The sequence below is a fragment of the Camelus ferus genome, chromosome X (genome assembly GCF_009834535.1).
Source record: "Camelus ferus isolate YT-003-E chromosome X, BCGSAC_Cfer_1.0, whole genome shotgun sequence".
Classification (NCBI taxonomy): domain Eukaryota; kingdom Metazoa; phylum Chordata; class Mammalia; order Artiodactyla; family Camelidae; genus Camelus; species Camelus ferus.
In genome coordinates this window covers 54134052-54159965 of record NC_045732.1, presented here as the reverse complement: position 1 = coordinate 54159965, position 25914 = coordinate 54134052, and the positions used below count along the sequence as shown (strand labels likewise).

The window sequence follows — 25914 nt, the reverse complement described above, 5'->3', positions numbered from 1 at the left end:
CTCTGCCCCGCCCCTGCCCAGGCGCTTTGCACGGGAGGATATGGCGGCTGTGGCTGTGCCCCTCCTCTCTTCTCCTGAGAAGTGCCAGTAATGGCACCGCAGGTCTGAGGAGACAAAGGCTATGGCACCCCACCCCCACCCCAGGGCACACCAGCAGTTTGCTTTGCTGTTTTTTTTTTTTCATAATTTATGGGGTCCCCCAGGTTGTTCTGCTCTGTATCTCCTCCCAGCCACGGCGTGCAGCACCCTGCAATCCCCCCGGGGTTGCCTCAGTGCAGCCTCCCCAGTCCTCCAGCTGGCTCGTGTAGCCTGTCCAGTCCCCCAGCTGCCAGCTCGCATCTTAAGCTGGGTGTCGCAGGGACTTTTTCTGCCCATTTAATTTAGTTCCGTTGGTCAAGGGCTGCTCTGTACAGATCGGAGCCTCGGAGGTTCCCCCTCCTTCCCGCTGACCTCTCAGTTGGAGAGAGGGAGATTCAGCAAATGAGCACCAGTCCTCCTTTGCCGCTCCCTCCCTGCAGGAACATCCCGCACTGTTTTGCTTTTTCTTCTTTCTTTTTTCCTTTTCTCCTACCAGATTCATGGTGTCTTTGTCTTTTGAAGAATTCGATGTCCTGTTGGAGTTCAGCAGGTGCTCTGGTTGGCTGGGTGGGTCCGTGGATGTGAGTTTTGGTGTATTTGTGGGAGAGGGTGAGCTAGGAGTGTCCTTCTACTCTGCCATCTTGCCCCCGAGTCCAGATGTTTCACTCTTATTTTGGGAATACGACTAATCTTGGTCCTTTGAGCTCTGTGGGTTTTTTTTTTTTAATCCTTTAAGGTTATTCTTTTCCTGGGCTTAAGTAGTTTCCTCAGATCTCTGATTGGCAATTTTTTAATCATGGATCTGATTGGATGGCAGACATCCTGCAATTTACCTTGTTAGGTGATAGATATTTTTTATTCCTATAAATATTATTGAGCTTTGTTCTAGTATATTTGTGGAACTAGTTTGATTATTTCAGGTTGTTTAACTGGATCAGAGCAGCATTTAATCAGGGGTTGATTTTGCTCTATTCTGAAGCAAAACCCTTCTGACTACTCTATCTGACACCCTGCGAATTATAAGGTTTTCTGCTCTGTTTGTGGGTAATAGGAACTATTCCTGGCCCTGTGTGAGTTCCATGGATTAGCCCCTCTAATTCTTCCATTGGTTATCTTCCTGGCTCAGGATAGTTTCCTCTCTCACATGTGCTGAGCATTTCTCCGCTGAATACCTGAGGAAGACCATCTACATAACTCTACAGTTCACCCTCTGTAATTCTCTCCTTTGTATTCTATCTTGGGAGTTCCGTCCTTCTTGTCTCCCCAGTCTCTTAGCTCCATCTCATCAACTCAGGCGTTTTGTAGGCTCTGTCTGACTTAGCACTCTCTGCATTACTGCTTAGAAACTCTTTCCAGGTAGTAAGCTAGGACAGTTTTAGAGTTGTTTGTATCTCTCAGTATTCACTGTTCTTTGTTGCCTGATGTCCAGTGTCTTGAAAAGTCTCATTTCACTTCATATATTTTGTCCTGTGTTTTAGTTGTTTCAGATTAAGTCCTATCCTTGTCTACCTCATTTTTTCTTAAAGTGATAGTCTGGGAGTAGCATTTTAATTGGGTGATAGTGACTCAACATCTCACTTCCAGAATTAAAATGTTGAGTGTGGGAGAGCTACTGTTGATTTCCAGAGCTCTGGAACTTCCTGTGAGAAAGGAACCATGTGCTTTGGGGATGCTAGCCAGTGCTTAGGTGGCTAAAGTCTCAGGCTTATATCTGTCTAGCTATAGTGCAGAACATGCCATATGTGAACATAGACTGTGACCTTAGTATATTGTTTACTCTAAAACAGTATGTGTTAGGGTCTGTCTAGGACCCCTTTCCAAAGTGGTTCCTTAAAAGACCTTAATAAAAGCTGGTTCTAAGATATAGGGGGACAATAGTGTAACAATTATTCATGATTTCTTGTGTTAGATTGTAGAAGTGTCAAGAATATGTTTGAAAAATTCTTACTTTTAGTCATTTCTGATTTTCTTTTAAACTCTTCAGACCTCCATTCTCAATGTGGGACTATCTAAACCCATATTAGCACAGAGATGCAGTCAGTAAGTTTTGATTCCTAAGTCTAGAATATTAGGTAAGAACAAGCATTTTAAATGCATTTCCTGAAAGACAGTACATTAGTATTATCATTGAATAGGCTTCTAAAAAGTGATTTAATGGCTACTTCTATGGACAGCTTATTGATAAGAAGTTTTTTAGTGGTTATATTTCATTTATGTATACAGAAAAACTACTGCATCATCCAAAATAAGGGTTTATTCTTTATGCCTTAGAAAAAGACTAAAAATACATTTTTTGAAATCCCGTTTATCCCTTCCCACCCTCCACCCCCTTGGCAACCACAAGTTTGTATTCTCTGTCTATGAGTCTGTTTCTGTTTTGTATTTATGCTTTGTTTTTTTTTTTTTTAAGATTCTACATATGAGTGATAGTTAAACAAGATTATACTGTATAGCACAGGGAAATATACACAAGATCTTATGGTAACTCACAGAGAAAAAAATGTGACAATGAATATATATACATTCATGTGTAACTGAAAAATTGTGCTCTACACTGGAATTTGACACAACATTGTAAAATGATAATAAATCAATAAAAATGTTAAAAAATACATTTTTGTATGCTGAAGAATTTTATACTGTATGTCATATAAGTTTTAGAGGGAATGATACCTCCCCAAATTTCTCTACTCCCCCAATACACACAAAGACACACATACACAGGAACAAACACACAAAACTCTTAAGCCATGCCATATTTTGCTAATATCAAAAAATATAATGGGATGAATGGCTGGTAATCATAAAGCTTCCAGTTCTTCCAGAGTTAATTTATAGACTTAACAAAATTCCAAACAAAATCGCAATAGAATTCTTGTTTGTTTGAAATTGACTGATTTCATCAGCATACCTGGAAAAGCAAACAAATGAAAAGAACTAAGACATTTTCAAAATAAAGAATACCTTTTCATTGCCCTACCGCTTGTTTAAAATTTTATAAAGCTGCTGCTATAAGCAAAAAATCATAGTTTCAACACCAGATTAGACACAAATTGTGTAGTCCATGAATATTCTGGAATATATGAATTACCATATATTATTATAATAGAGGGAGAATCACAAGTTAATGGCAAAGAAATTGATTGTTCAGTAAACAGTATATGAAAAATTGGTAAAATATTTCAGAAAAAAACATTTTAAATTGTCATCACTACCATATAGAAAGATAAATCTTGCTTACATTATAGAGCTAAATCTGGAAAAAAGTTTATCCTAAAAGAAAATGCAGCTGAATATGTAGTTGACTATTGAATGGAAATCTCCTTAATCATTAAAGTAATAGAGGAAAACCATAGAGAAATTATATATAAATTTGACTACATAAAATTAAGAATTACTGGACATCAAAAAACAACACAAAGTAGGAAAATATTTACAAATAATATAGAAGACTGACATTTTTAATATTTAAAGGGCTTGTACCAATTGAATAATCAGTAAGTAAATAATGGAAAATAGACAAAAATATTACTGATAATTCACTAAAAAGTAGAAAGGTGACTAGACATGGAAAAATGTATAGCCTAAGAATCAAAATTTAAAACAACTGATGCCATTTTTGTATCAAATTAGAAAATATCTTTTAAATGGTAATATTCAGTGCTATCATGGATATGGTGAGACATGCTTTCATAAGCTGCTGTTGGGAGTAGAAATTATTGTACTTACCTTTTGGCAAATAATTTTGTTGTGTATGTCAAGAATCTTAGACTATTTATTCTTCTTGACCACCTAGCATTTGCTGTTTTATTTCTCAGAAATCCATTTTCCATGCATATCAAAAATACGTATGTGTATTACAGTTATTTATAACACTGAAAAACTATAAATAACCTAAATAAATATTTAAGTAAATTATAGTAAATTAGTGAATTGATATTGTACAGTTATTGAAAACTCTTTATAAATAAGTTTTGAAGATATAGAAGAAAACCTATCTACTTTTATTTTATTTGTTTAGATTTGTCTGTTTAATGGTTTTTAAAGAAGAAAATTTAAATAAATTCAACATTAAAAAATCAAGTAGTAAATTATTATTTTATTCTAGGTTCTGTTTACAGAGGAAGACGTGAAATTCTACCTCGCAGAACTAGCCCTTGCTTTGGATCATCTGCACCGTTTAGGAATTGTATATAGAGACCTGAAGCCAGAAAAGTAAAGTTATATTCTCTTTATGTGTCCCTGTTACCGGTAGTTCTATAACTACTTTTTCCCCATTAAGTCTTTTATTTTAAATATTATGTGAAAATATATATGAATTATACAATTATATGAAACTTATAAAAAGTAATCTTCATAAGATACTTATTGATTTTAAATTAGTCATTTAAAAATTTTCCTGCATATCAAATATATATTGACCTAATTTATGATGATTTTTATGTAAATGTTGTATATAAAAATATTTTATCCCATGTTGTTGAATGTGAATTTTGATTTACAGCATTTTGCTTGATGAAATAGGACATATCAAGTTAACAGGTATGCAAATTTTCTCACTCTTTAAGCCTGTTTTATATTTTTTGTAATTTTAATATATATTTGTCTAAGCCTGTTTTTTTCCTCTTTCTTGATTTAATTTGCCTTTTATTCATCTCTCTGGTAAACTAAAGTTCCTTTAAAGGGTAGATAACACAATATGTTCTAATTGTAATACCAAAAAATTATATAGGAAAGTCGCTAAATTCACTAGGAAATGACATTTGGTTTTCTAGGTAAAAACACATCATCTTCATTTCAGTTTGAACTGAAAGATTTATCATAAGTAGTTATCACATTTGAAATATGGTGAATTATAAACTTTAAACCAGATGTTTCATAATCAGGTTCATTTTATTCTTTTTTTTTAAAAACATGTTTTATTTTACTTTATTTTCAATATTGAAGGCTTACCGTATGTAACATACTGTGCTAATTTTCACAGGCCTCTTAGGCATAAAGTATCCTTATTATACCATTAAAAAAACTTTTTATTTTCAAATAATTGTAGACTCACGTTAGGTTTCAAAATTAGTCCCAAGAGGTCCTGTGTACCCATCACCCAGCTTCCCCAAGGTGACATTTTACAAAATTACACTACATTATCAAATTTAGGGAATTGATTGGTACAGTAAAACTAACTGGACTATATACTTTACTTGGATTTCACCAGTCTTTTGCATGTATTCATTTTTTTATTTGTCTTTGTGTATAATTCCATAATATTTTATCCACATATATATATTTGAATACTGTCACCACAATCAATAAGCAGAACTGATCCATAATCACAAAAGAACTCTCCTGTGCTGCCCATTTATAGTCACACCCTCCCCCACTTCCCTCACTCCTGGCAACCACTTACAAGTTTTGGACCTCTAAATTTGTTATTTTAAGAATATTGTATAAATAGAACCATAGTGTAATCACACACCTGAACATTTATCTCAGAGAAATAAAAACTTACATACGCACAAAAAACTATACATGAATTTTCATAGCGGCTCTATTTGTAATAGCCCAAGACTGGAAATGTACCAAATGTCCTTCAAAGAGTGAATGGATAAACAAACTGTGATTCATCTATACAATGGAATACTACCCAGCAATAAAAAGGAAAGAACTCTTGATAGATGCAACAACTTGGATGGATTCAAGTGCGTTATGCTGAGTGAGCATAATCAGTTTTGTCAAAAATAGTACAGCAAAGGACCTTTATGGAGTGGTGTAAATCTCTTAAAGGTAACAGAGGATAAGAAAATTCTCTTCCCTTCTTCCTTCTCTCTGGAATGGCCACAGAAGCCAATGTTCTGCTCTACAAGGTATGTTATATTAAGCTGGACTAATCTCAAAAACTAGGTTTTATTACATGTAATTTTGAAATAAAATTGCAGAGTTTAAAAGCCTTAAAGTGTAGAGAAAGAACATAGTAGCACATTGAAAATATTTTTTAAATTATGCTGAAAATCATAATGCATTTAGTTATTATACAAGGATAAGTAATTTTTAACTGAAAATACTCAGCATGGTTAGAAAATCAATTTCAAGGGATCCTAAAATTAAGTATTAATGTTGTACTTTATTTTAAAAGAGAAATACAGGACTTACAATGTCTTTATTTATAGAATTAAGGTATAATTTACATAGAGTAAAACTCATCCTTTGAATTCTTGTGATAATAGAACTATTCCATATCTTGACTGCATCATTGTCATTATTGTGGTTGTAATATTGTAATATAGTTTTGAAGATATTACCATGGGGGAAACTGGCTGAAAGATAAATAGGACATCTGGAGTATTTCATATAATTGCATGTGAATCTGCAGTAGTTTCAAAATACGAAATTTATTTTTTAAAATATAACTTTTTGTGTATAGTTCTGCAAGCTTTGACAAATGCATATAGTCTTATAACCACTGCCAACATCAAGATATAAAATAGCTCCATCACCCCCCAGAATTTCCCCCTTATAAGTCACTTCTCCCTTTACCCCTTGACAACCGCTGCTGTTTGGCCCTATGGTTTTGCCTTTTCCACAGAATAATATAGAGGAAGACAGTCTATAGTCTTTTGAACCTGGCTTTATTAACTTAGTATAGTGCACTTGATATTCATCCATATTGTTGTGTGTATCAATAATTTTTTTAATTTCTGAGTAGTGTTCCTTTTATGATGGTACCATGATTTGATTATCCAGTCTCCAAGTAAGGGGCATTTAGATTGTTTCCTGTTTTTGACAGTGACAAATAAAGCTGCTATAAATATTCATGTATAGGTTTTATGTGAACATAAATTTTTATTTCACTTCAGTAAATACCAATGTAGTGGGATTGGTTGGTTGGTCGTTTGGTAAGTGTATATTTAATTTAATGAGAAACCTCCAAACAGTTTTCCAAAGTGGTTTTACTATTTTGCATACCCACCAGTGATGCCTGAGAGCTCCAGTTACTCTGCATCCTTGCCATTACTTGGTTTTGTCAGTATTTTTTTGTTTTAGCTTTACTAATAGCCATATAAAAGTATCTTTTGGTGGTTTTAATTTGCATTTCCCTAATAACTGACGATATTGAGCACCTTTTCATGTATTTATTTCTTTGGAGAAGTATCTGTTCAGATTTTTTGCCCATTTAAAAAGTTGGATTGTTTGTTTTCTTATTTTTGAATTTTGAGGGTTTTTTTGTAACATACTCTAAATACAAGTCGTTTGTCTGATATGTGATTTGTAAATGTATTTTCTCCCAATCTGTAGCTTCTTTTTCATTTTCTGTACAGTATCTTTTGAAGAGCATTTAAAATTTTGAGAAAATACAGTTATCAACTTTTTTCTTTTATGAATTATACTTTTGTTATTGTATCTAAAAAATCCTTACCTCACTCAAGATCACAAAGATTTTCTCCTATATTTCTCTTGGAAACTTACAGTTTTAGGTTTTAGGTTTTACATTTAGTTATATGATTAATTTTGATTTAATGTTTGTTTATGGTATAAGATGGGTTTTTGTATATTGTTATCCTATTGTTCTGGCAATATTCATTGAAAAGACTGACCTTTCTCCATGGAATTGCTTTTACACCTTTGTCAGAAATCAGTTGGCAATATATAGCCAGTTCTGTTATAATTCAACACATATGATCTTAAAAATCACTGTACTATGCATAATTGCATAATAAAAATACAAGACATGGATAAAATGGGGTTAGGAGTTTAACGCTAAAATATATACTTGGTGACACATTAAAGAAAGATAGGAAAAATAATGGCATTGTTCTAAATATGTTCTAGATGATTAAGAATATATAAATACTACAATAAATATGATACTTTACCTTGAAAAAAAATCCTGAAATTTGCTTATAGAATTGGCATCAGAAAGATTGCAGTTTGTAAGTTATTGTGAAGTAGTGGGAGGTAGATTATCTGGAATTGGGAGTTATAATACTACAGGTGGATAGGAGTGGCTTGAACACACCTGATGTGCTGAAATAGCTGATAGATGTTTGAGGTGTGTGCATGTATGTATTTCTACTTGGCTTGATTCAACTAGGTGCAGTTTTTTAGTATTTCACCTAGTGTTTCTTGCAGACAAAATTGTACATAAACCAACCTGAAATTTGAAATTCATGTTATGCTCAAATTGTTTCCTAATATATGAATCACATAACAAACTTGCATTTTCAAAACAAACATCATAGCAGAACTGACTGTATGTGTCAGTGTATTCTTGGACACTCTTCTGTTGCATTTATATATATATATATGTGTGTGTGTGTGTGTGTGTGTGTATAGAGAGAGAGAGAGAGAGAGAGAGAGAGCGAGTGAGCAAGCACCTTTCCCTAGTACCACACTGTTTTGATTACTGTAGCTTTATAGTATTATTGAAGTCAGGTAGTGTGAGTCCTTGAATTTTTTTTTTCCAAAATTGTTTTGGCTATTCTGTTACCTTTGTCTTTTTATATACATTTTAAATTCAGATTGTTGATTTTTATAAAAGAAATCTTGCTTGGATTTTCACTAATGTTTCATTGACTCATAGATCAGTTTTGGGAGAACTGACATCTTTAACAGTATTGAATCTTCCAAACTATGACCAGTATGTCTCTCCATTTACTTAGATCTATTCTGATTCTTTTCATTGGTGTTTCTTGTGTTTAGCATACAGCTCTTGCATATAGATACTTTGTATATTTGGATACTGTGGATTTCATGAGGGGTTTTTTGGTGATGTTATAAATGGTACTTTGAAAATTTCACCTTTCAATTTTTCAATGCTAATATATAGAAATAAAATTGATTTTATGTATTGATGCCTTTTAGCTCTTTGAAGACCTTAAACAAAAATGGAAGCTCGCCAAAGCAAAATTTGCTTTTCTAATATTTTAAAAAGTGCAAATTACTCTTTTTTGTCTTAGTCTATTTTATTTTTATTTTTAAATTTTAAAAATTAATTTTTATTGAAGTATAGTTGATTTACAATGTTGTGTTTCTGGCGTACAGCATAGTGATTCAGTATACAGATATATATATTCGTTTCATATTATTTTTCATTGTAGGTTATTGCAAGATATTGAATGTATTTCCCTGTGCTATACATTAGGACCTTGTTGTTTATCTATTTTATACATAGTAGTTTATATCTGTTAATCCCAAATTCCTAATGTATCCCTCCCTCGCCCTTTCCCCTTTGGTAACCATGAGTTTGTTTTCTGTCTGTGAGTCTCTTTCTATTTTATAAATAAGTTCATTTGTATCATTTTTAAGACTCCACATATAAGTGATGTCATATGATATTTGTCTTTCTCTGACTTAGTATGATAATGTCTTAAGTCTATTTTAAAACGTAGATCACTATGACAGCTTTAATTTGTTCTTTCAAAATTGTTGCATAGTATTCTGTTAGACATGAAAACGTGTATTTTGAGTATGAGGTTTAACTGAGCAATTTTAAATAGTCTTAAAGAATACTATTATAAAATGCAGGCTGTTTTCCATTATTGGTCTCACAGGAACTTTCTTAATGGTAATCATAGGCCACTCATGAATAGGTTTAGTTCTTAGTTTTGTTTCTTTTTGTATTTTCTATTTTCTGAAGATCTTCAGATATGTCTTTATGTAATATTGTTACAGATTTTGGACTCAGCAAGGAATCGGTTGATCAAGAAAAGAAAGCCTACTCATTTTGTGGTACAGTGGAATATATGGCTCCTGAAGTAGTAAATAGGAGAGGTCATTCCCAGAGTGCTGATTGGTGGTCATATGGTGTACTTATGGTAAGTACTGTTTTTTTTTAAATCATGCCAATATAAAATTAATATTGTTTATAATGTTAATCTGAGTTTTGGGATGTGTTAGGTGAAGATAGGGTTCTGAAAGTTCTTGACTGTCATTAAAAACTTGTGATTGGCTAGCTGTTATATAATAAGAGTTAGGATTTTGGTGTTCTGATTTCTTCTAAAGTTGCTAGATTAAAAGGTAAATGACAGCATTCTTTTATAAATTATTCAGATTTAAAACTTAGAAAAAGGCCTACCAGATTTTAGATTTCAGAATGCTGTGTTTAGCAGTTACATGGTATTTTAATTAGATATCACAGAATTTAGCACCTTACTGTATAGTCTTATTGTCGCATTGTTTCAAGCATGTCCCTAGAAAGACTTTAAACCTCTTCAGGAGATCAATCCTGTTTTCTACTACTTTTCATCTCCCACAGTATCTAGCATAGTAAGCATATGGACTGACTAATTTGCTTGAAGATTAAGCATAGAGTTTGTAGTATTAAGTAGGGTGATAAATGAATAGCTATTGAATCAGATATAATTTGCTTTCGAAGCCTAATAATCCATCTTTGCCTATTTATCACTGAATTACTGTATGATACATCGATATATTAAGTGGCTGTTGTAAGCCTGGCATTTGGTGAGGGCAGTGTGGTGGGAACAAACTAGGAGTACAACATTTGGCATTTTCTATGACTTAAGAAGGCATGCTATCTGGTTGGAGAAACAAATGGAATAGCTAAATAAACTGTCTGGAAGTACCTTGGGAATTCAGGCAAGGATTCATATAAGTTGACGTAGGAAAAGCAGAACTGGTAGAACTAAAATCAAGCCCTGAAGGATGGGTAAGATTTAAATAGTTGCATGTCAAGAAGGATTGTTCTGTGGTAATATTAGGAAAGACCTGGAGAACCAGTTTGACTAGAGTGGTAGTGGAAAATGAGGGTAAAGGTGGAGGAAATGAGGCTATAAGCTTATAAGCATTTACATACAATTCTCTGGGTGGTAGGAAACTTTTGTAGATTCTTTTTTTTTTTAACATTTTCTGTTGATTTATAATCATTTTACAATGTTGTGTCAAATTCCAGTGTTCAGCACAATTTTTCAGTTATACATGAACATATATATATTCATTGTCACATTTTTTTCTCTGTGAGCTACCATAAGATTTTGTGTATATTTCCCTGTGCTATACAGTGTAATCTTGTTTATCTATTCTACAATTTTGAAATCCCGTCTATCCCTTCCCACCCTCCGCCCCCTTGGCAACCACAAGTTTGTATTCTATGTCTATGAGTCTATTTCTGTTTTGTATTTACACTTTGTTTTTTTGTTGTTGTTTTGTTTTGTTTTGTTTTTTAGATTCCGCATATGAGCGATCTCATATGGTATTTTTCTTTCTCTTTCTGGCTTACTTCCCTTAGAATGACATTGTCCAGGAGCATCCCTGTTGCTGCAAATGGCATTATGTTGTCAGTTTTTATGGCTGAGTAGTATTCCATTGTATAAATATACCATATCTTCTTTATCCAGTCACCTGTTGATGGACATTTAGGCTGTTTCCATGTTTTGGCTATTGTAAATAGTGCTGCTATGAACATTGGGGTGCAGGTGTCATCCTGAAGTAGGGTTCCTTCAAAAATCCACAAATGACAAATGCTGGAGAGGCTGTGGAGAAAGGGGAACCCTCCTACACTGCTGGTGGGAATGCAGTTTGGTGCAGCCAGTATGGAAAACAGTGTGGAGATTCCTTTTGTAGATTCTTAAACAGGATGGTAATTAAAGAAAAAATGTATTTTAGGAAGATTAGCCTTGATAGCATTATATAAATGGATTGGAAATGTAGGATACTAGAAGTAGGGAGACCAACAAGTTCTCCTTAGAAGACAGTTGTAAGGTTACACAATAAAAAAGGGAAATCTTAAAGACATTTCAAAGGAAGAAGTAGCTGACCTTAGTCACAGATTAAATGTCACAGATGAAGCCGAGAGGAAGGGTCAAAAATAAAGATACATCTAAAATGTATGAATTTTAGGGGATTGAAAGAGTGGTATTTCAGTGGAAAAGAGATAGCTGGGAAGGACAGCTGGTTTTGGAAGTGGGGAAAGAACTTATTTTTAACATGTTCCATAGGTTACTATAGGTTAGTCTTTAACCTTGTGGTAGTAATGAATTAGGAGAGGGCAGTGAAGAGAGCATCAGAATCATCAGGAGACCTTAAAAAACAAACAACAAATAAACAAAAACAACAAAACACTACTATGCCAGCCAGCATATAGTTTATTTGAGGGGAAAATGTGATTTGAATATACTATCCTTCTCTTTTTCTTTTTATTCTTGCCATTTCCACCTCTTACTCCTCCAGTCCCCAGGAAAGAATCATTACTTTAGGTTAGAGATAGGGTTCTGGAGCTTGAGAGAGATGACCCACATACACCATACTTCCCTTCTTCTTCATTACCTTTTTGTGACTCCTACCCCTACTTCTTCATTCTCCAGTTGAGAACCATTACTGTCAATACGGAAGGGAAGACTTCCGTTTCCCTTCCCTGAGATAGACTGAAGCTGGAACTGATTTTGAGAGTCATCAGAGTGTAGGAAAGAGTTGAAAAGATAAGCTAATTAAGTTTGTGAGTTCAAATAAATGAACAAGGACTGAGGCCAAAGCCATTATTCAATATAAGCTGAAGATTTAAATATTAGGGATATAAAAACTTTTCTCTTTAATGAACTGTAATGATCTTCATTTTCAGACTTACTTTTTAAATTATTTAATGTTCTGGATATCTGCATTGCAATTAAATCTCTTAGGGAAAATATTTTTGTGCTGTGTACAACCATCTCAGATTAAATATATATATATATATATACATAGTGTGTAGTGTGTGTAGCTTCTTGTTTGGTTCCTTTTTTAGGGGAGTGAATGGAATGAGAATGATTATCCTTCCTGAGCGTGTGTGAATTTGAAATGGTTCTGTGCTTATTTTTACTTTTCTTTCATTGTCAAATATTTGCTTTAAAGGCTTATCTTTGTTTTAAAAGAAAATGCCTTGTGTATTTCCAAATTGCTTTGGTTTGGGGAACTTGGCCAAATAAGAACTGAAAAAAAATTGATTGGTTTCATTTGTTTGAAGTCAGCTTTCACATATAGTAGGGTATCTGAAGTCTATTTCCTTAAGTCACCTAGTTTTCTGGTCATATTTTGACCTACTATCATGTAGATCCTGCATAATTTGATGATCATGTATTATAAGTCTCCTTTTTTCCTAAAGATTTTCATTGTATATTCTAAGTTGTGCTAAATGGACTTGTACTGTTTTTTGTTTTAGTTTGAAATGCTTACTGGTACTCTGCCATTTCAAGGTAAAGACAGAAATGAGACTATGAATATGATATTAAAGTAAGTGTAAACACTGTTTTTTTTTCTTTTGGGAAAAATTTCTTACTTTTGGTTTTGAGAAACTTGTTACAATTTTCATTTGATACAAAAGAACATTTTTCACACTGTCTCGTTCCCTTCTCCTGCCATATAGGGAACATTTTATGCCATTGTGGAAAGCATTCTTTAAAATTCTTTTTGGGATTTGTCAATTTGGAAGTATGGCTAGATTTAAATGAAATTTTCTGAAATCCTCTTTTCCAGAGCAAAACTTGGAATGCCTCAGTTTCTTAGTGCTGAAGCACAAAGTCTTCTAAGGATGTTATTCAAAAGGAATCCAGCAAACAGATTGGGTATTGTTTATTTTGTTAGCTTTTATAACAATATACTACATGCTTTGGGAGGATAATTGTAACTTTGTTTTCTGGCTTAAGTTCATTTACTGCTGCTATATATTTATACCTGGAATTTTGCACTTTGTATATGCAAAGATTCCAGAAAACTCTTATGTCCATGATAAAAAATGGAGTGGTTTAGTTATTCAGAACTTCTGTTTAATATATATCATTATGTATATCATATGAATGTCTCTTTTGACATAATTCACAGAATTTTCCCCTGTGTAGGTAATCCTTTTAGATATTTGAAGATAATTATTTTGTCCCTTCCAATATTCATCAAGGTAAATATTATGTTTCCATAACTGCTCATTATTTGGCCACTTTCTAGTAGCCTTTCCCTGGATCCAAATGTGCTCCTATTATTTGTGTTCTTGTATTAAAATTTTAGTGTCACTTTACTTGTTGCATTTTTAAAATTTCAGCATATAGATATGAGGTCATAAACTGAATTATGAAGAAAAGAAAAAATACTTAAATTTTAGTGTTATGTTAAACATGATTTTGATTTGATTCAGAAAGCATTTCAGTATTTCATGATACTCTACATGCTTCAGTATGAACATCAGCTATTTTTTTATCATATTAAATTCAAAGGACCAATTAGAACATCAGATAATAAGTCACAAACTTTTCACTACATGGAATCTATGAAATGTATGTACTTCTGTTTATGAATGATAGCCTGAAAGCTAGGTAGGCAGATTAAAAAAAAAATCATACTGGTAAAAAAATTCTTTCCGTTTTTATAGGTTCAGAAGGAGTTGACGAAATCAAAAGACATCTTTTTTTTGCAAATATTGACTGGAATGTAAGTTCAGTAGAAAGTTTGTTACTGTGTACCTTTAATTAGAGCAAAAACTGAAGAGTAAATGGTAATATATGGACTTTACTGATAAACTTAATCCATTTGTTTTATATTTAGTATTAGATTTTTATTTATAGGTGTAGCATATCATGGCAGTTACCTTGAACCAGTAGGTGTGTAGATGGTATTAATTAATTTTTGTTTCTCATTTGTCTTACCTGTTAAGTGTGGTTAACGTTCTCTCCTATTCTAGGTTGAGGAATGTAGGGGGAAGAAGAGAAAGGAGAACAGGGATGAATGATAGGGCAGATTCTTATAGAAAAAAATGAATTCTAAAGCATATGAAATGTTATTTAATTTCAAATGGTTCTGTGCCATGTATTTGAATAAACAGGTTGATCACCCACTGTGAATTGGGTGCCCCTGAGGAAATACAGCTGATACCCGGATTTGGGTGCCCTGATGATCATGTTAAATTTGTTAAGAAGTGAATATCATTGTATAGGTATTTCACTAAATTTTGAGAGGACATGAAAACAGAAACATTGAGACATTCTGCTAAGTCATGTATTGAAATTTTTTAAGCTTCAACTCCCAGACTAATGAGCTTTTCTTAGAAAAGCTTACTTTTTGATGTTGTTTTTGCAACACAACTTTATGTATTTTATGTACAATTAATCATCATAGGTAAGCTTTTCTGATAACTTAGTTCTAGCATTGATACTGAAAATTTTTCCGAAAGAGAAAGTGTCTCTTTTGATCTATAATAAAGAGGTAGAAAGCCCCTGTTCACTAACCAAATTATTATTTCATCTGGCTTATAGAACAACTTTCAGAAGGCAATATTTTGATTTATTTTTTATAATTGGAAAACCATAATATAACATAAGCCATTAGTATTAATAACCTAAAATGCTACTCAGTGGACGTGCTGCATGGGAATCTGTTCTTTGTCATATCTGTATGCATCCTTCTTTCAGTATTGTTGCATCCCCTTGTCATTTTTTTCTACTGCTTTTCTACTCTTCCTTTTCCCTTAACTAGACAAACTGGAAATTATTTTTCCATCATTTTTATATCTAAACAGTTTATGTTTATTGTCCTTAAATAACAAAGGAGCAGAATGTTTACATATTTAAATAAATGAAACTTACTTTAAAGTAATCCTCTATTAATTTTCCCCCACTTCGGGTCTGTGAGCTTTTAAAAAAATAGATTTCCCCCCAAAAGTAGGTTTTTATATATTATAAGATATTTTATTTTTTTCAGAAACATAAATTTTAGGAAGTTAGATTGTTAGACAAGTTTAAGTTTCTGAATTCTATAAAAGAGCTCTAAACAGTGCATTTGATGCATATTTTTATGTGAAAAAATATTTTAAGTATAATACATACTTCTTGGGGATAGACTAATTATTAATTTTGAAATCCTCAAATGTTATTAGTTATTTCTGCATGGTAACATTGTGATATATTCTGTATGGTTATTTTACCAGTGAGAATTCAAGTCAGTTTTTGATATCCAAAACTGAACAGCATTCTTCCTTGTGAATGCAAACTGTGACATCACTGCTGCATTTCCTGGTCTCATTTGATTCTGTATATTATCTCTCAGATTTAGATAATATACAGAATTTGGTTAACAGGTTAGAATTTAGAACTTGGTTAACAGGTATCTGAAGGTTGTTGCAATTTCATTTATGAAATTGTGAGCCTTCTGTTAAGGACTGAATATCATGTTCTGCTTCCCCTTATGAAGTTTAATAATTTTTAAAGTATTAATATATTTTAGTGTTACCCTGTTGTTTCTTCTAGAAATTATATAAAAGAGAAGTTCAGCCTCCTTTCAAACCTGCTTCTGGAAAACCAGACGATACTTTTTGCTTTGATCCTGAATTTACTGCAAAAACACCTAAAGGTAATGCATGTGTATGTGTAACATCAGAGCTTTTATTCAATTAGATGGTTAAAAAACTACACTAGCTTCTTAGGTAAAAACTAAAAGAATTGTAAGTTTGCAAAGGGTGGTTTGGCCTGTATGAAAGTGTGGATCCTAGGTACAGCATTGCTTGGACACCTTTCAAGTAGAGGCTTTAAATGGGAAGTATTTATTAAGGAAGCAGGAACTAGAGCAAAGTGTGAAAGTTTTCTTTTTTTCTTATTTTAAAACTTTTTTTGACATGCTGATGCATTAGCTGATGGGGGTAGGAGGTAAGATATGAGATATATCACTCTGACTAGACTTTAATGGGGTTTACTTTTATTGGCATGTGTTTCATACATGAATTCAACAAATATTGAATACGTACTATGGCCTAAGCAGCAAGGTGCAGTAGTGAACAGAACAGACAAAAATTATAATACACATGGAGCTTGCATACTAGTATGGGGAGATAGATAATGTACAATAAGTCAAATAATATAGTAGTCTGATAGTAACGTTTAATGGTTTCCTCTATATTCAAAGAAATGCTGACATTTCATATCATGGAAGTCTGTGTAGTTCTAATTAAATAAAATTATTTGGACATTAGATTCTCCTGGTTTGCCAGCCAGTGCTAATGCTCATCAACTCTTCAAAGGATTCAGCTTCGTTGCAACTTCCATTGCAGAAGAATATAAAATCACTCCTATCACAAGTGCAAATGTATTACCAATTGTTCAGGTAAATTCCACTTAACGGATTATTCAGTTATTTACAGTGATTTTGAAATGATGTTTAATTTCATATTTATCTCTTTGTATAATAATGAATTGAAGATGACTCTATATGTTTTAGAGAAAAGGATTAACCTTGAATTATATTTGTGCATTTTTGTAATCTCTTTTGGCGAGAAAATGTAATGGGTGATATATTAGCTAGTTGCTGTATTGTATTGGTTTTGGGGATCTAGAAAGCCTACAATTTAGGATCATCTCAGAATCTGTGTAAGCCATTTATAAAAACTGATAAAACTTCTCTAGAATTATTCTTAGATTTTGTAAAGATTTGGGAAGAATGTATACTTAGAAGATAAAAATTATGAAAATTTATCATTCTCTTTCATATTTTACTTTTTAACAAAAACAGATAAATGGAAATGCTGCACAGTTTGGTGAAGTGTATGAATTGAAAGAGGATATTGGTGTTGGCTCCTATTCTGTTTGCAAGCGATGCATACATACCGCTACCAACATGGAATTTGCAGTGAAGGTATTATCTCTGAGCCTGACTTTTTGTTTGTTTGTTTTATATATGTGTAGGTTAAATTGCAGGTTAACTGACAGACATTTTTCAGTGGAGCAAGTGGAAAAAGCAAAGATAAAATGATTAGGAAGAACTCTTTAAGACTTCATTTTCATTTTGAATTTCTTTCCAAGACTTTATTTTGTTCAATAAAAAAGCCTTTATTTTGGAGGAACAGTGTATTTCATGAATGTCTTGGCTTTTGAATAATTTTATTTTAATGTAGTATGTTACTATCGAGCAAATGTGACAATTACTATCACATTTCAATCACATTATCAGTTGATATAGTTTCAGTTAAATGGAAAATAATGTTAAAGAACATTCTTTTTTTATTAAGTTTTAGTTATAGGAAATTTTTAAATGTTAAAGTAATGTGAGAAAAATATCACTCTTGAGTTTTCTGTATTTGTTTGAAAATAGAATCAAATTGAAAATATGTCATTTATTTTTAGACAAATAAAATTATTTTCTTCTGAGATTTTTATTTGTTTTATTTCTTAGATCATTGACAAAAGTAAGAGGGACCCCTCGGAAGAAATTGAAATTTTAATGCGCTATGGACAACACCCCAACATTATCACTTTAAAGGATGTAGGTATTTAAAATCTGTGTATCAGCTAAGCTAATGAAGTTATGACTTGGCACTTTATTTTCTTATTGAAACTTTTCATGTCCCTAGTATATTTACTTTCATGCCACAAAATCTTAAACCTCTTAAATTTGCCACTTCAGTTATTTCTTTCCCCTATGGTGCAATACTCCTACCATTTTTATAGAACATCAGAAAGGAACTATGATGTTTGGAAAATGAGAGTGTCATGATTACTTGAATGTATTCCGGCTGGTTAGTTTGTTTACCTTAGCACCAGCTCCATTCATTATTTTCTAGTACTACAAATATAGAAGATAAAGGAGACTGGGATTCTGCCAAATTCTAGGAGATTTTACTTTCTTGATTGTACATCAGTTGGCTATAGCATTATGGATTGTTGCTTGGGTGAGATAGTATTAGTCTATAGTTTGTAAAATGAACATATAACTCATATTAATAGATGTTACTGAATACAGACTTTTCACATTAAGAAAATAATGCTCTTTTCTCTTTAGGGAAGGCAGGCAAGTGAACCATCACCTTGATCAGTTTGTTTCAGATAATATGATACGCATTTGGATTTGTAATCCTTAAATAGTTGTCTATATATATATATATATATACATATATATATATGTAAATATATACATATATGTATATAGACATATACACACATATGTGTTTGTATGTATAGATATATAGATATACATGCCCTCCAGTAAAAAGGTGTATATATTTTTAATTTATTCTCTTTGATATAATATTTGAATTCAATAAGTATTTAAGACACCATGTCAGATAATGGACTGTGATGACGATATTAAAAAACGAATAATACATCTACTGCTAGAAGGGAGCTTACTACTATTAAGGGAGAGAAGCTTTAATATAGTTAAAAATGAGATAGATGCCATTTGAGAGACAAGGAGTTCTATTTTTCCATTTATATTCTTTGATGAAGTATAACAAAAAACTTCAAAAGTTAATAAAATTATATATTTAACATGGTCTCACAGACAGTGTAGGAGATTGTTTAGCCAGTTTAATCTTCAGTACAGCCTGTACTATATTAATAGTAAAAGAATAGAAGTTCATTAGAAAAGCAAAGTAAATATAATTTAAATATTTCAGAATTATAATTATAAACAATAACATTTAAATAATATGTTCTTTTTTAGGTTTATGATGATGGTAGATATGTTTACCTTGTTACGGATTTAATGAAAGGAGGAGAGCTACTTGACCGTATTCTCAAACAAAAATGTTTCTCAGAACGGGAAGCTAGTGATGTACTGTTTATAATAACTAAGACAGTTGACTATCTTCACTGTCAAGGAGTAAGTTGTAGTTATATTCTTCCTTTCAATTCTGGGACTTATAACTTCATAAAATTATATATAAGAGATAACACTTGAAATACTTTTCTATCACATATTTTTGTATAGAATATTATAATAAAACTCATAATGTAACAGTTATAGATTTAGGAAATTGAGTAATACCTTATTAATTCTCTTCACTCTGCCTGTTAGCCCTAATTTAATAGCATATTAATTTTAAAAGTTGTTTGAATTATATAAATGTGTCTAACTTTGACTTTGAAATTATTAAACCTAATCAAACTTAAAAGTGAAACAGAAAAGAATTATCCAAGAATATGTTGTTATGAATATTATTCAAATTATACTATGCCTAACATATAAAATTCTGGCAGTAAAAGGACACTATATCTTGACTCTTGCCAACACCTCCCCCAAATACAGTAAGAAATTTGGATTCTGAACATTTGAAGTAGTAATATATTAAAATTTCTGGTGTATGAGCAGGCCTGTTATTTTGCTTCCTGTCTCTTCATAAAAAAAGCAAATGAATTGAATTACCAAAAAGCTCACTATTATCATATATATAGCTAAACAAGGAAAAAAGTAACAAATAATTTAAAAATTTAAGTTCAAATCAGTTGTAATAGTGGATATGTACCCACTTAAGTATAAACAATTAAAAAAATGGACAACTCAGAATTGGCAACTCAGAATTAGAAAGTTCTACGTGGGCCCCTCTTATAATTAAGAAAAATAAGCCAACAGTCATTTTTGACTGTGGTTTAATAGAGTATATTTTCAACATTTTGAAATATAAACTGTATAATGCTAAAGGAGTAGTTCTATTATAATTTAATTCCTTGATTATCTTTATCAACACCCTTTAAAATAAAGGATGACCAGAATTTTTGAAAAGAGGAAAATAGTAAGCATCTTTTCTTTAGTTTCTTATTTTAGAAATAAAATAATATATGAATTAAGTAAATTAATGACAGTCATGTATTGAGCATTTCTACATGCCAGACATTTTAAAAGGTGTTGCAGATTTAACCATGAGTTTAAGACTTGATCCTTGTCTTTAAAGAGTTTTCATTGTGCTAAACTGCTTATTAAAGATGGGACTAGATTAAATGAAGTGAATGGTATCAGTAGAAAAATCATCACATAGAGAATTTTAGAATATTTTCCATTTCTAGCATTTCACTTGGTTCTTACTCATTGTTCTTTTTCTTCTGCTGAGAGTTTCATGCATTGAAAGCATGTTTTGTTTTACTTCATTGAGTGTTGTTACAATAGCCACTTTACTTTTTAAATTTCTTTTATATTTATTTAGTCTTGTGAATTTTGAACAATACATTTTTGTTGAGATATAATTGACATAACACTGTGTAACTTTAAGGAATACAATATGCTGATTTGATACATTTATGTATTTATATACTACAATATGCTTACCACCATAGCATTAGCTAGCATATCTAACATGTCACATATGATAATAGCCACTTTAAAATCCTTGCTCTTAGGTCCAACATGATTTATCTTGTAGTTGGAATTGCTTTTCTTTTTCCTTGAAACTGTGTTCCATTATTTTTTAGTTTTTCATATACCAGATAATTTTGGACTGTGTACTGTACATTTGAATATTAACTTATGTAGATTTGTTATATTATGTTATTTTCTCCAGTGATTATTTTTGTTTGTTTTAGTGGGTAATTTTGTTACCAGGGTTTGCACTGAAAACTCTGCTTTCTGGGGAGCAACTCTCGTCTCTGTTTATGTCTTTCGTCTTTATGGACTACCTCGAGCCTCTTCTACACATTTTTGATTCAGGGATCCGTTCTGGCTCTTTCCCTTACAGTATACCTCCCCTCAGCATTCACGGTTTCTCAGCATTACTTCTCTGTTTCTCCAGGCCAAAGAGACTGTGGGCTTTTCCACATGTTTTCACCATCACTGTGTACCATAGGGACTGTACTTAAGCCTAGGCTAAAAGCCAGAGATATAGGGACCTACTCATATAGCTCCCTCCTTCAATCAAGTATGTACTCCCCACCAGGGTCTTTTTTTTCCCACCAGAGTCTTGTCTCCTTTTGCTCATTCCCCAATACTTACAGAATAGTTGATTTTTGTACTCAAGTTTTGTAGTTATTTATCAAGGGGAGGGGAGTGTTGAGTAGGGCCTTAGTCTGTTATGTCTACAAGTGGAACTGCGAATTGAGTTTTGATATCTTGAAATTGAAAGTGGTTAACAAAACTGATGGTTTAAATAAAAACTATCACAACTATCCGATAGAGATAATTTCCTCTGTATGCTTCAGGTTGTCAAGGCTATCAAGGTTGGAAAAAGTGTCATTTTCAAAATTTTATGATTGAGACAATTCCTTTCCTTGGAAACATATTAACTTACAATGTTTTATTTCACAGATATTTAGTTAGCTATAGAAACATAATGCTTTTTTTCCTTTTATGTTCAAGGTTGTCCATCGTGATCTTAAACCTAGTAATATTTTATACATGGATGAATCAGCCAATGCAGACTCCATTAGGATTTGTGATTTTGGGTTTGCAAAACAACTTCGAGGAGAAAATGGACTTCTCTTAACTCCGTGCTACACTGCAAACTTTGTAGCACCTGAGGTAGTCTTTAAAATTTTAGTATTTGCCTTTCATTCTTTTCCTTTAGTTGAATGTATTATTATGTCATGTTTGGTAGGTAAAAACTGAGTTATCTTGTCCTTTACCAATAATAAATCTCTTTAAATCATTAAATTCTGATAACTCCCAATATAAATATTCAGACTAGTAACTAACATCTGAAGCCAGCCTGAATAATCAGACTATTCTATTCTGTTGGATTATATACTAGTTTCAGAATCATGCTCTTTTAGAGCTGGGAGGGAGAGTAGAGATAACCCCACCTTCAACATATTAAATATTCCAAGTGAGGAAACTGAGGCTCAAAGTACTTAAATTAACTTTTTCAAGACCAGGCATTCACTGAGTAAAAAAACCAGGATAGATTTTTCAGGTATTTTGATTTGTTTATGCTGAACATGAAATAATTTATATTGTTTAGCTTTACACATAACATAGGCAATGCCATCCCTAATTGTCTTTAAGATCTAATTCCTGGAGAAAACAAATTCACAGGAGTTTTTGTAAGCAGTTGGGTTTTTCTTGGCCAATAACATTTGTATGTAGATCTTAGATAGAAGAGTCAGGAAAGGTGAGGCTGAGGAAGTCAAGAGGTACATGTTTCACATTTGGCAAGCTCCGGCAATCTGTCAGATCTGATAATGAGGATGGGAAGTTTGACAGTTGCAACTCTCACAGCAGTGAAAGTATGGATGATTAAAAGATGAATCAGGGATAGCATTGGCCATATAGATTCTCTATATAAGTTTTGTTTGTAAGGAAAGAACTGTTCTTATATGTAATGAATAATGCTAACTCATATGAATTACTATATGTTTAACACAAATCAAAATACACAAAAATCCTCAGGTTTGAAAAATTGAATTTTCCAAGTCAGAAGAAAAATAAAATAATTTGAAGATGAATTTATATCTCATATACATGTTTTTATTTTATTTTTATATTAAATACTAGCCCTTTCTGGATAATACTGCACATCAGATATAAGATACAACATATTTCTTACATTTAAATATCAACAAATCTGTATTTTAATGCAGCTGTTAGAAAAATATTGTTTCTAGTAATCAAAATAGAAATGTAGAAATATGAAAATAACTTTCTAACTATGAAAAATTCCCATGTTAAAATGTATTAAATCTTCCTTTAAGATGTTAATATTGAAGAAGAAGCATAACACTTACTTTACAGGGCTTTTCTAAGATTTGCCTTACAAGAAATTATGTACATATTCATAGAATGTGCATTAATCTATATTTTAATTACATTCAGAGCATAATGAATGTACAAATTTTTATCATATTAAAATACATAGAATTTCCCCAATCAAAAATTGGCATACATGCATGATCCCAAAAGGAGTTATTGTACTATCCCAGGTGTAAGAGATATAGCTTAGACATTAAAAAATTAGCTTTTCTAGGACATTTCAATGGTTTTGTAGGAAAAGAAGAAAATACTTGAGATTAAGGCTCTTCTGTTAAATATAGGATATATAGTCATCATAAATATTCTAACATATTTATGCAGTAGATACAACAGAAGAGTATAGAATAACCATTTTAATGTCCACTTTCTTAATAGTGACTTAATCTTGTGGACCCCTTGGTATGATGGAAACTTCTCACTAGAAAAAGTTAAGGGTGAATGTGTCCCAAATGAGAATCTTAAAAACAGACATTAAAATGAAAAATATACAGTATGTCTGTGTTTAGATTAATGGTTAGGTAAACATTTTTAGATTAATGGCTAGGCAAACATTTTCAAATGAGTGTAAATCTGCAGAGTAGAATACAGCCTATTGATGCTTTTTATCCTAACAGACTTTCATTGTAGTAAGACACTCTCACCATTGTAGAAGAGTGAAGGTTTTCAACTGGGCATATGGAGACGACTTCTCTGTAACTAATGTCTCTAGTGTCTGAACTATGTTTGGCTAGGCTTGTATTTGTATTTTCAGAATGCTTTGAAAAGTTTTATTATCAAGTGCTGAAGTTTCTGCTAGTGATCAATGAATACTTGTAATTTGTTATGAATGAAATACAGATAAGATTTTGGATAAGATTTGTTTCTAAAATTTCAGACCCTTTCAAAAATTATTAATGAAGTGTATGAAATGCATTATCTTTTAAATTAGAATCAGGAAGATTCAAGTATCCATGTAGATATTTGAATGAATAATAGCATTTATGAGGATATAAGTTCATTGTTTCATCACAGTGCATAAAGGGCCCTTATTTGCTAGGATAGAAACTAATTAGTAGTACAGTTTCAGCTTAACAGGAAGGAATATTCATTCATTTTTTTGATATGCATCAATTTGGTTAACCTCTTAGGGCTTATTTACTTAGTAGGTGTTTTCTATTATACCTATGTCACAAAATTAATATATCTCTAAAATATTTTATTCTTTTATAAAAGCAAATCTATCATATTATTCAACTGATATTTGATGCCTACTGAGTCTAAGAATGATCCTGAATTAGAGGAATTTACAATATATTGTAAATCGGATGGATGCTGTACCTACAAATCTTTAAAAAATAAATGTGAAATTACCCTGCTTTGCTCTGGCCTTGGGCTGCCATATGTTTTGCTCCAAATATGAAATAATTTGAACTTTAGAGCAAAGGGAATGAGAATCTCTGTCTGTGTTACATTTTGCTAATTTGAGAAGCCAAATGAAAGAGAAGGTAATGTTGTTAACTACTTTAATTCTGACTTCTATCTTCTTTGTATTTAACTTGATATAAGTAAGAAGGTATGAAACACACCTGCACTGTACTTTTTCATTCATCTCACCACCTTGCCTTGTTTCTTTCATGGCTGTATGTTCTTACTATCTATAATAGTACCCACTATTGACACCCACTCTAGAACAAAAGGGCCTCTTCTTTACTCATACAAAATGGGTTTAAGTGTGTGGTAAATCTAAAACAAGTTTTTCATGGTTGGACCTAATTAGGCAAATGATTCCTCCAGTGCCTTCCTTCTCATTTTACTAGAAAGGTTATGGGAGTATGAAATACCTAGAGCTGACTCACTGATTAACCCTTGCCTGTCTAACTAGTTCCTAAGCAGTCCCTAAACCTTGTCTATGCATTGGATCATCTGTGTAGCTTTAAAGCTACTGTCATAAGGGAACCAAGGAAAATACGGTGATGCCCAGAGCTGTAAGAAGTGAGAAAAGGAAAGAGATGAGGGAAAAGAGGAGGAATGGTTTATGTTTTACTAGAGGATGCCAGGTTAGGTGTACTGTGATGTGAATTGTTTAGCTCCACCTCATTATTTATTAGGGGCTTTGTAGTCTCCATTTGTGTTATTTACATAAGCCAGTTATATAGGTATTTTGATAGCCTCTTCAGCTTCTCAAGTTTGCACACATGTGTGTTCTTATAAGTATACTCTGACTATGAAAAAAAATTATATCTTGAATTTTAAATTAGATACTTATTATTTATGTCTGGTCATTGTCAAAACCGAACATTAATATTTTTTAGCCTTTATAAATGAAATGTCTATGCTTATGGTTATATAGTCCCCAGTGTTAATGCATTAGTAATGTTTCTATTTTCTTCCTGTGTCTAAGGGCTTTAGCAGTGGGCTTGTTTTTCTGAATGAAAAAATAAAGGCCTC

At 32.2% G+C, this 25914-nt stretch overlaps 1 protein-coding gene across 8 annotated transcripts in view; it reads left to right on the top strand.

The window, feature by feature from the left end:
- RPS6KA6 (ribosomal protein S6 kinase A6) overlaps window positions 1-25914 on the top strand; it is a 151094-nt gene that overhangs the window by 98019 nt on the left and 27161 nt on the right. For all 8 annotated transcript variants that reach the window (XM_032474770.1, XM_032474774.1, XM_032474769.1 and 5 more), the window contains 12 exons: window positions 4187-4293; window positions 4583-4620; window positions 9745-9887; window positions 13223-13293; window positions 13537-13625; window positions 14423-14481; window positions 16293-16395; window positions 17012-17142; window positions 17548-17670; window positions 18208-18297; window positions 19477-19635; window positions 22099-22260. In XM_032474770.1, coding sequence (XP_032330661.1) covers window positions 4187-4293; window positions 4583-4620; window positions 9745-9887; window positions 13223-13293; window positions 13537-13625; window positions 14423-14481; window positions 16293-16395; window positions 17012-17142; window positions 17548-17670; window positions 18208-18297; window positions 19477-19635; window positions 22099-22260 — 1275 coding nt within the window. The remainder of the gene's footprint in view (window positions 1-4186; window positions 4294-4582; window positions 4621-9744; window positions 9888-13222; window positions 13294-13536; window positions 13626-14422; window positions 14482-16292; window positions 16396-17011; window positions 17143-17547; window positions 17671-18207; window positions 18298-19476; window positions 19636-22098; window positions 22261-25914) is intronic.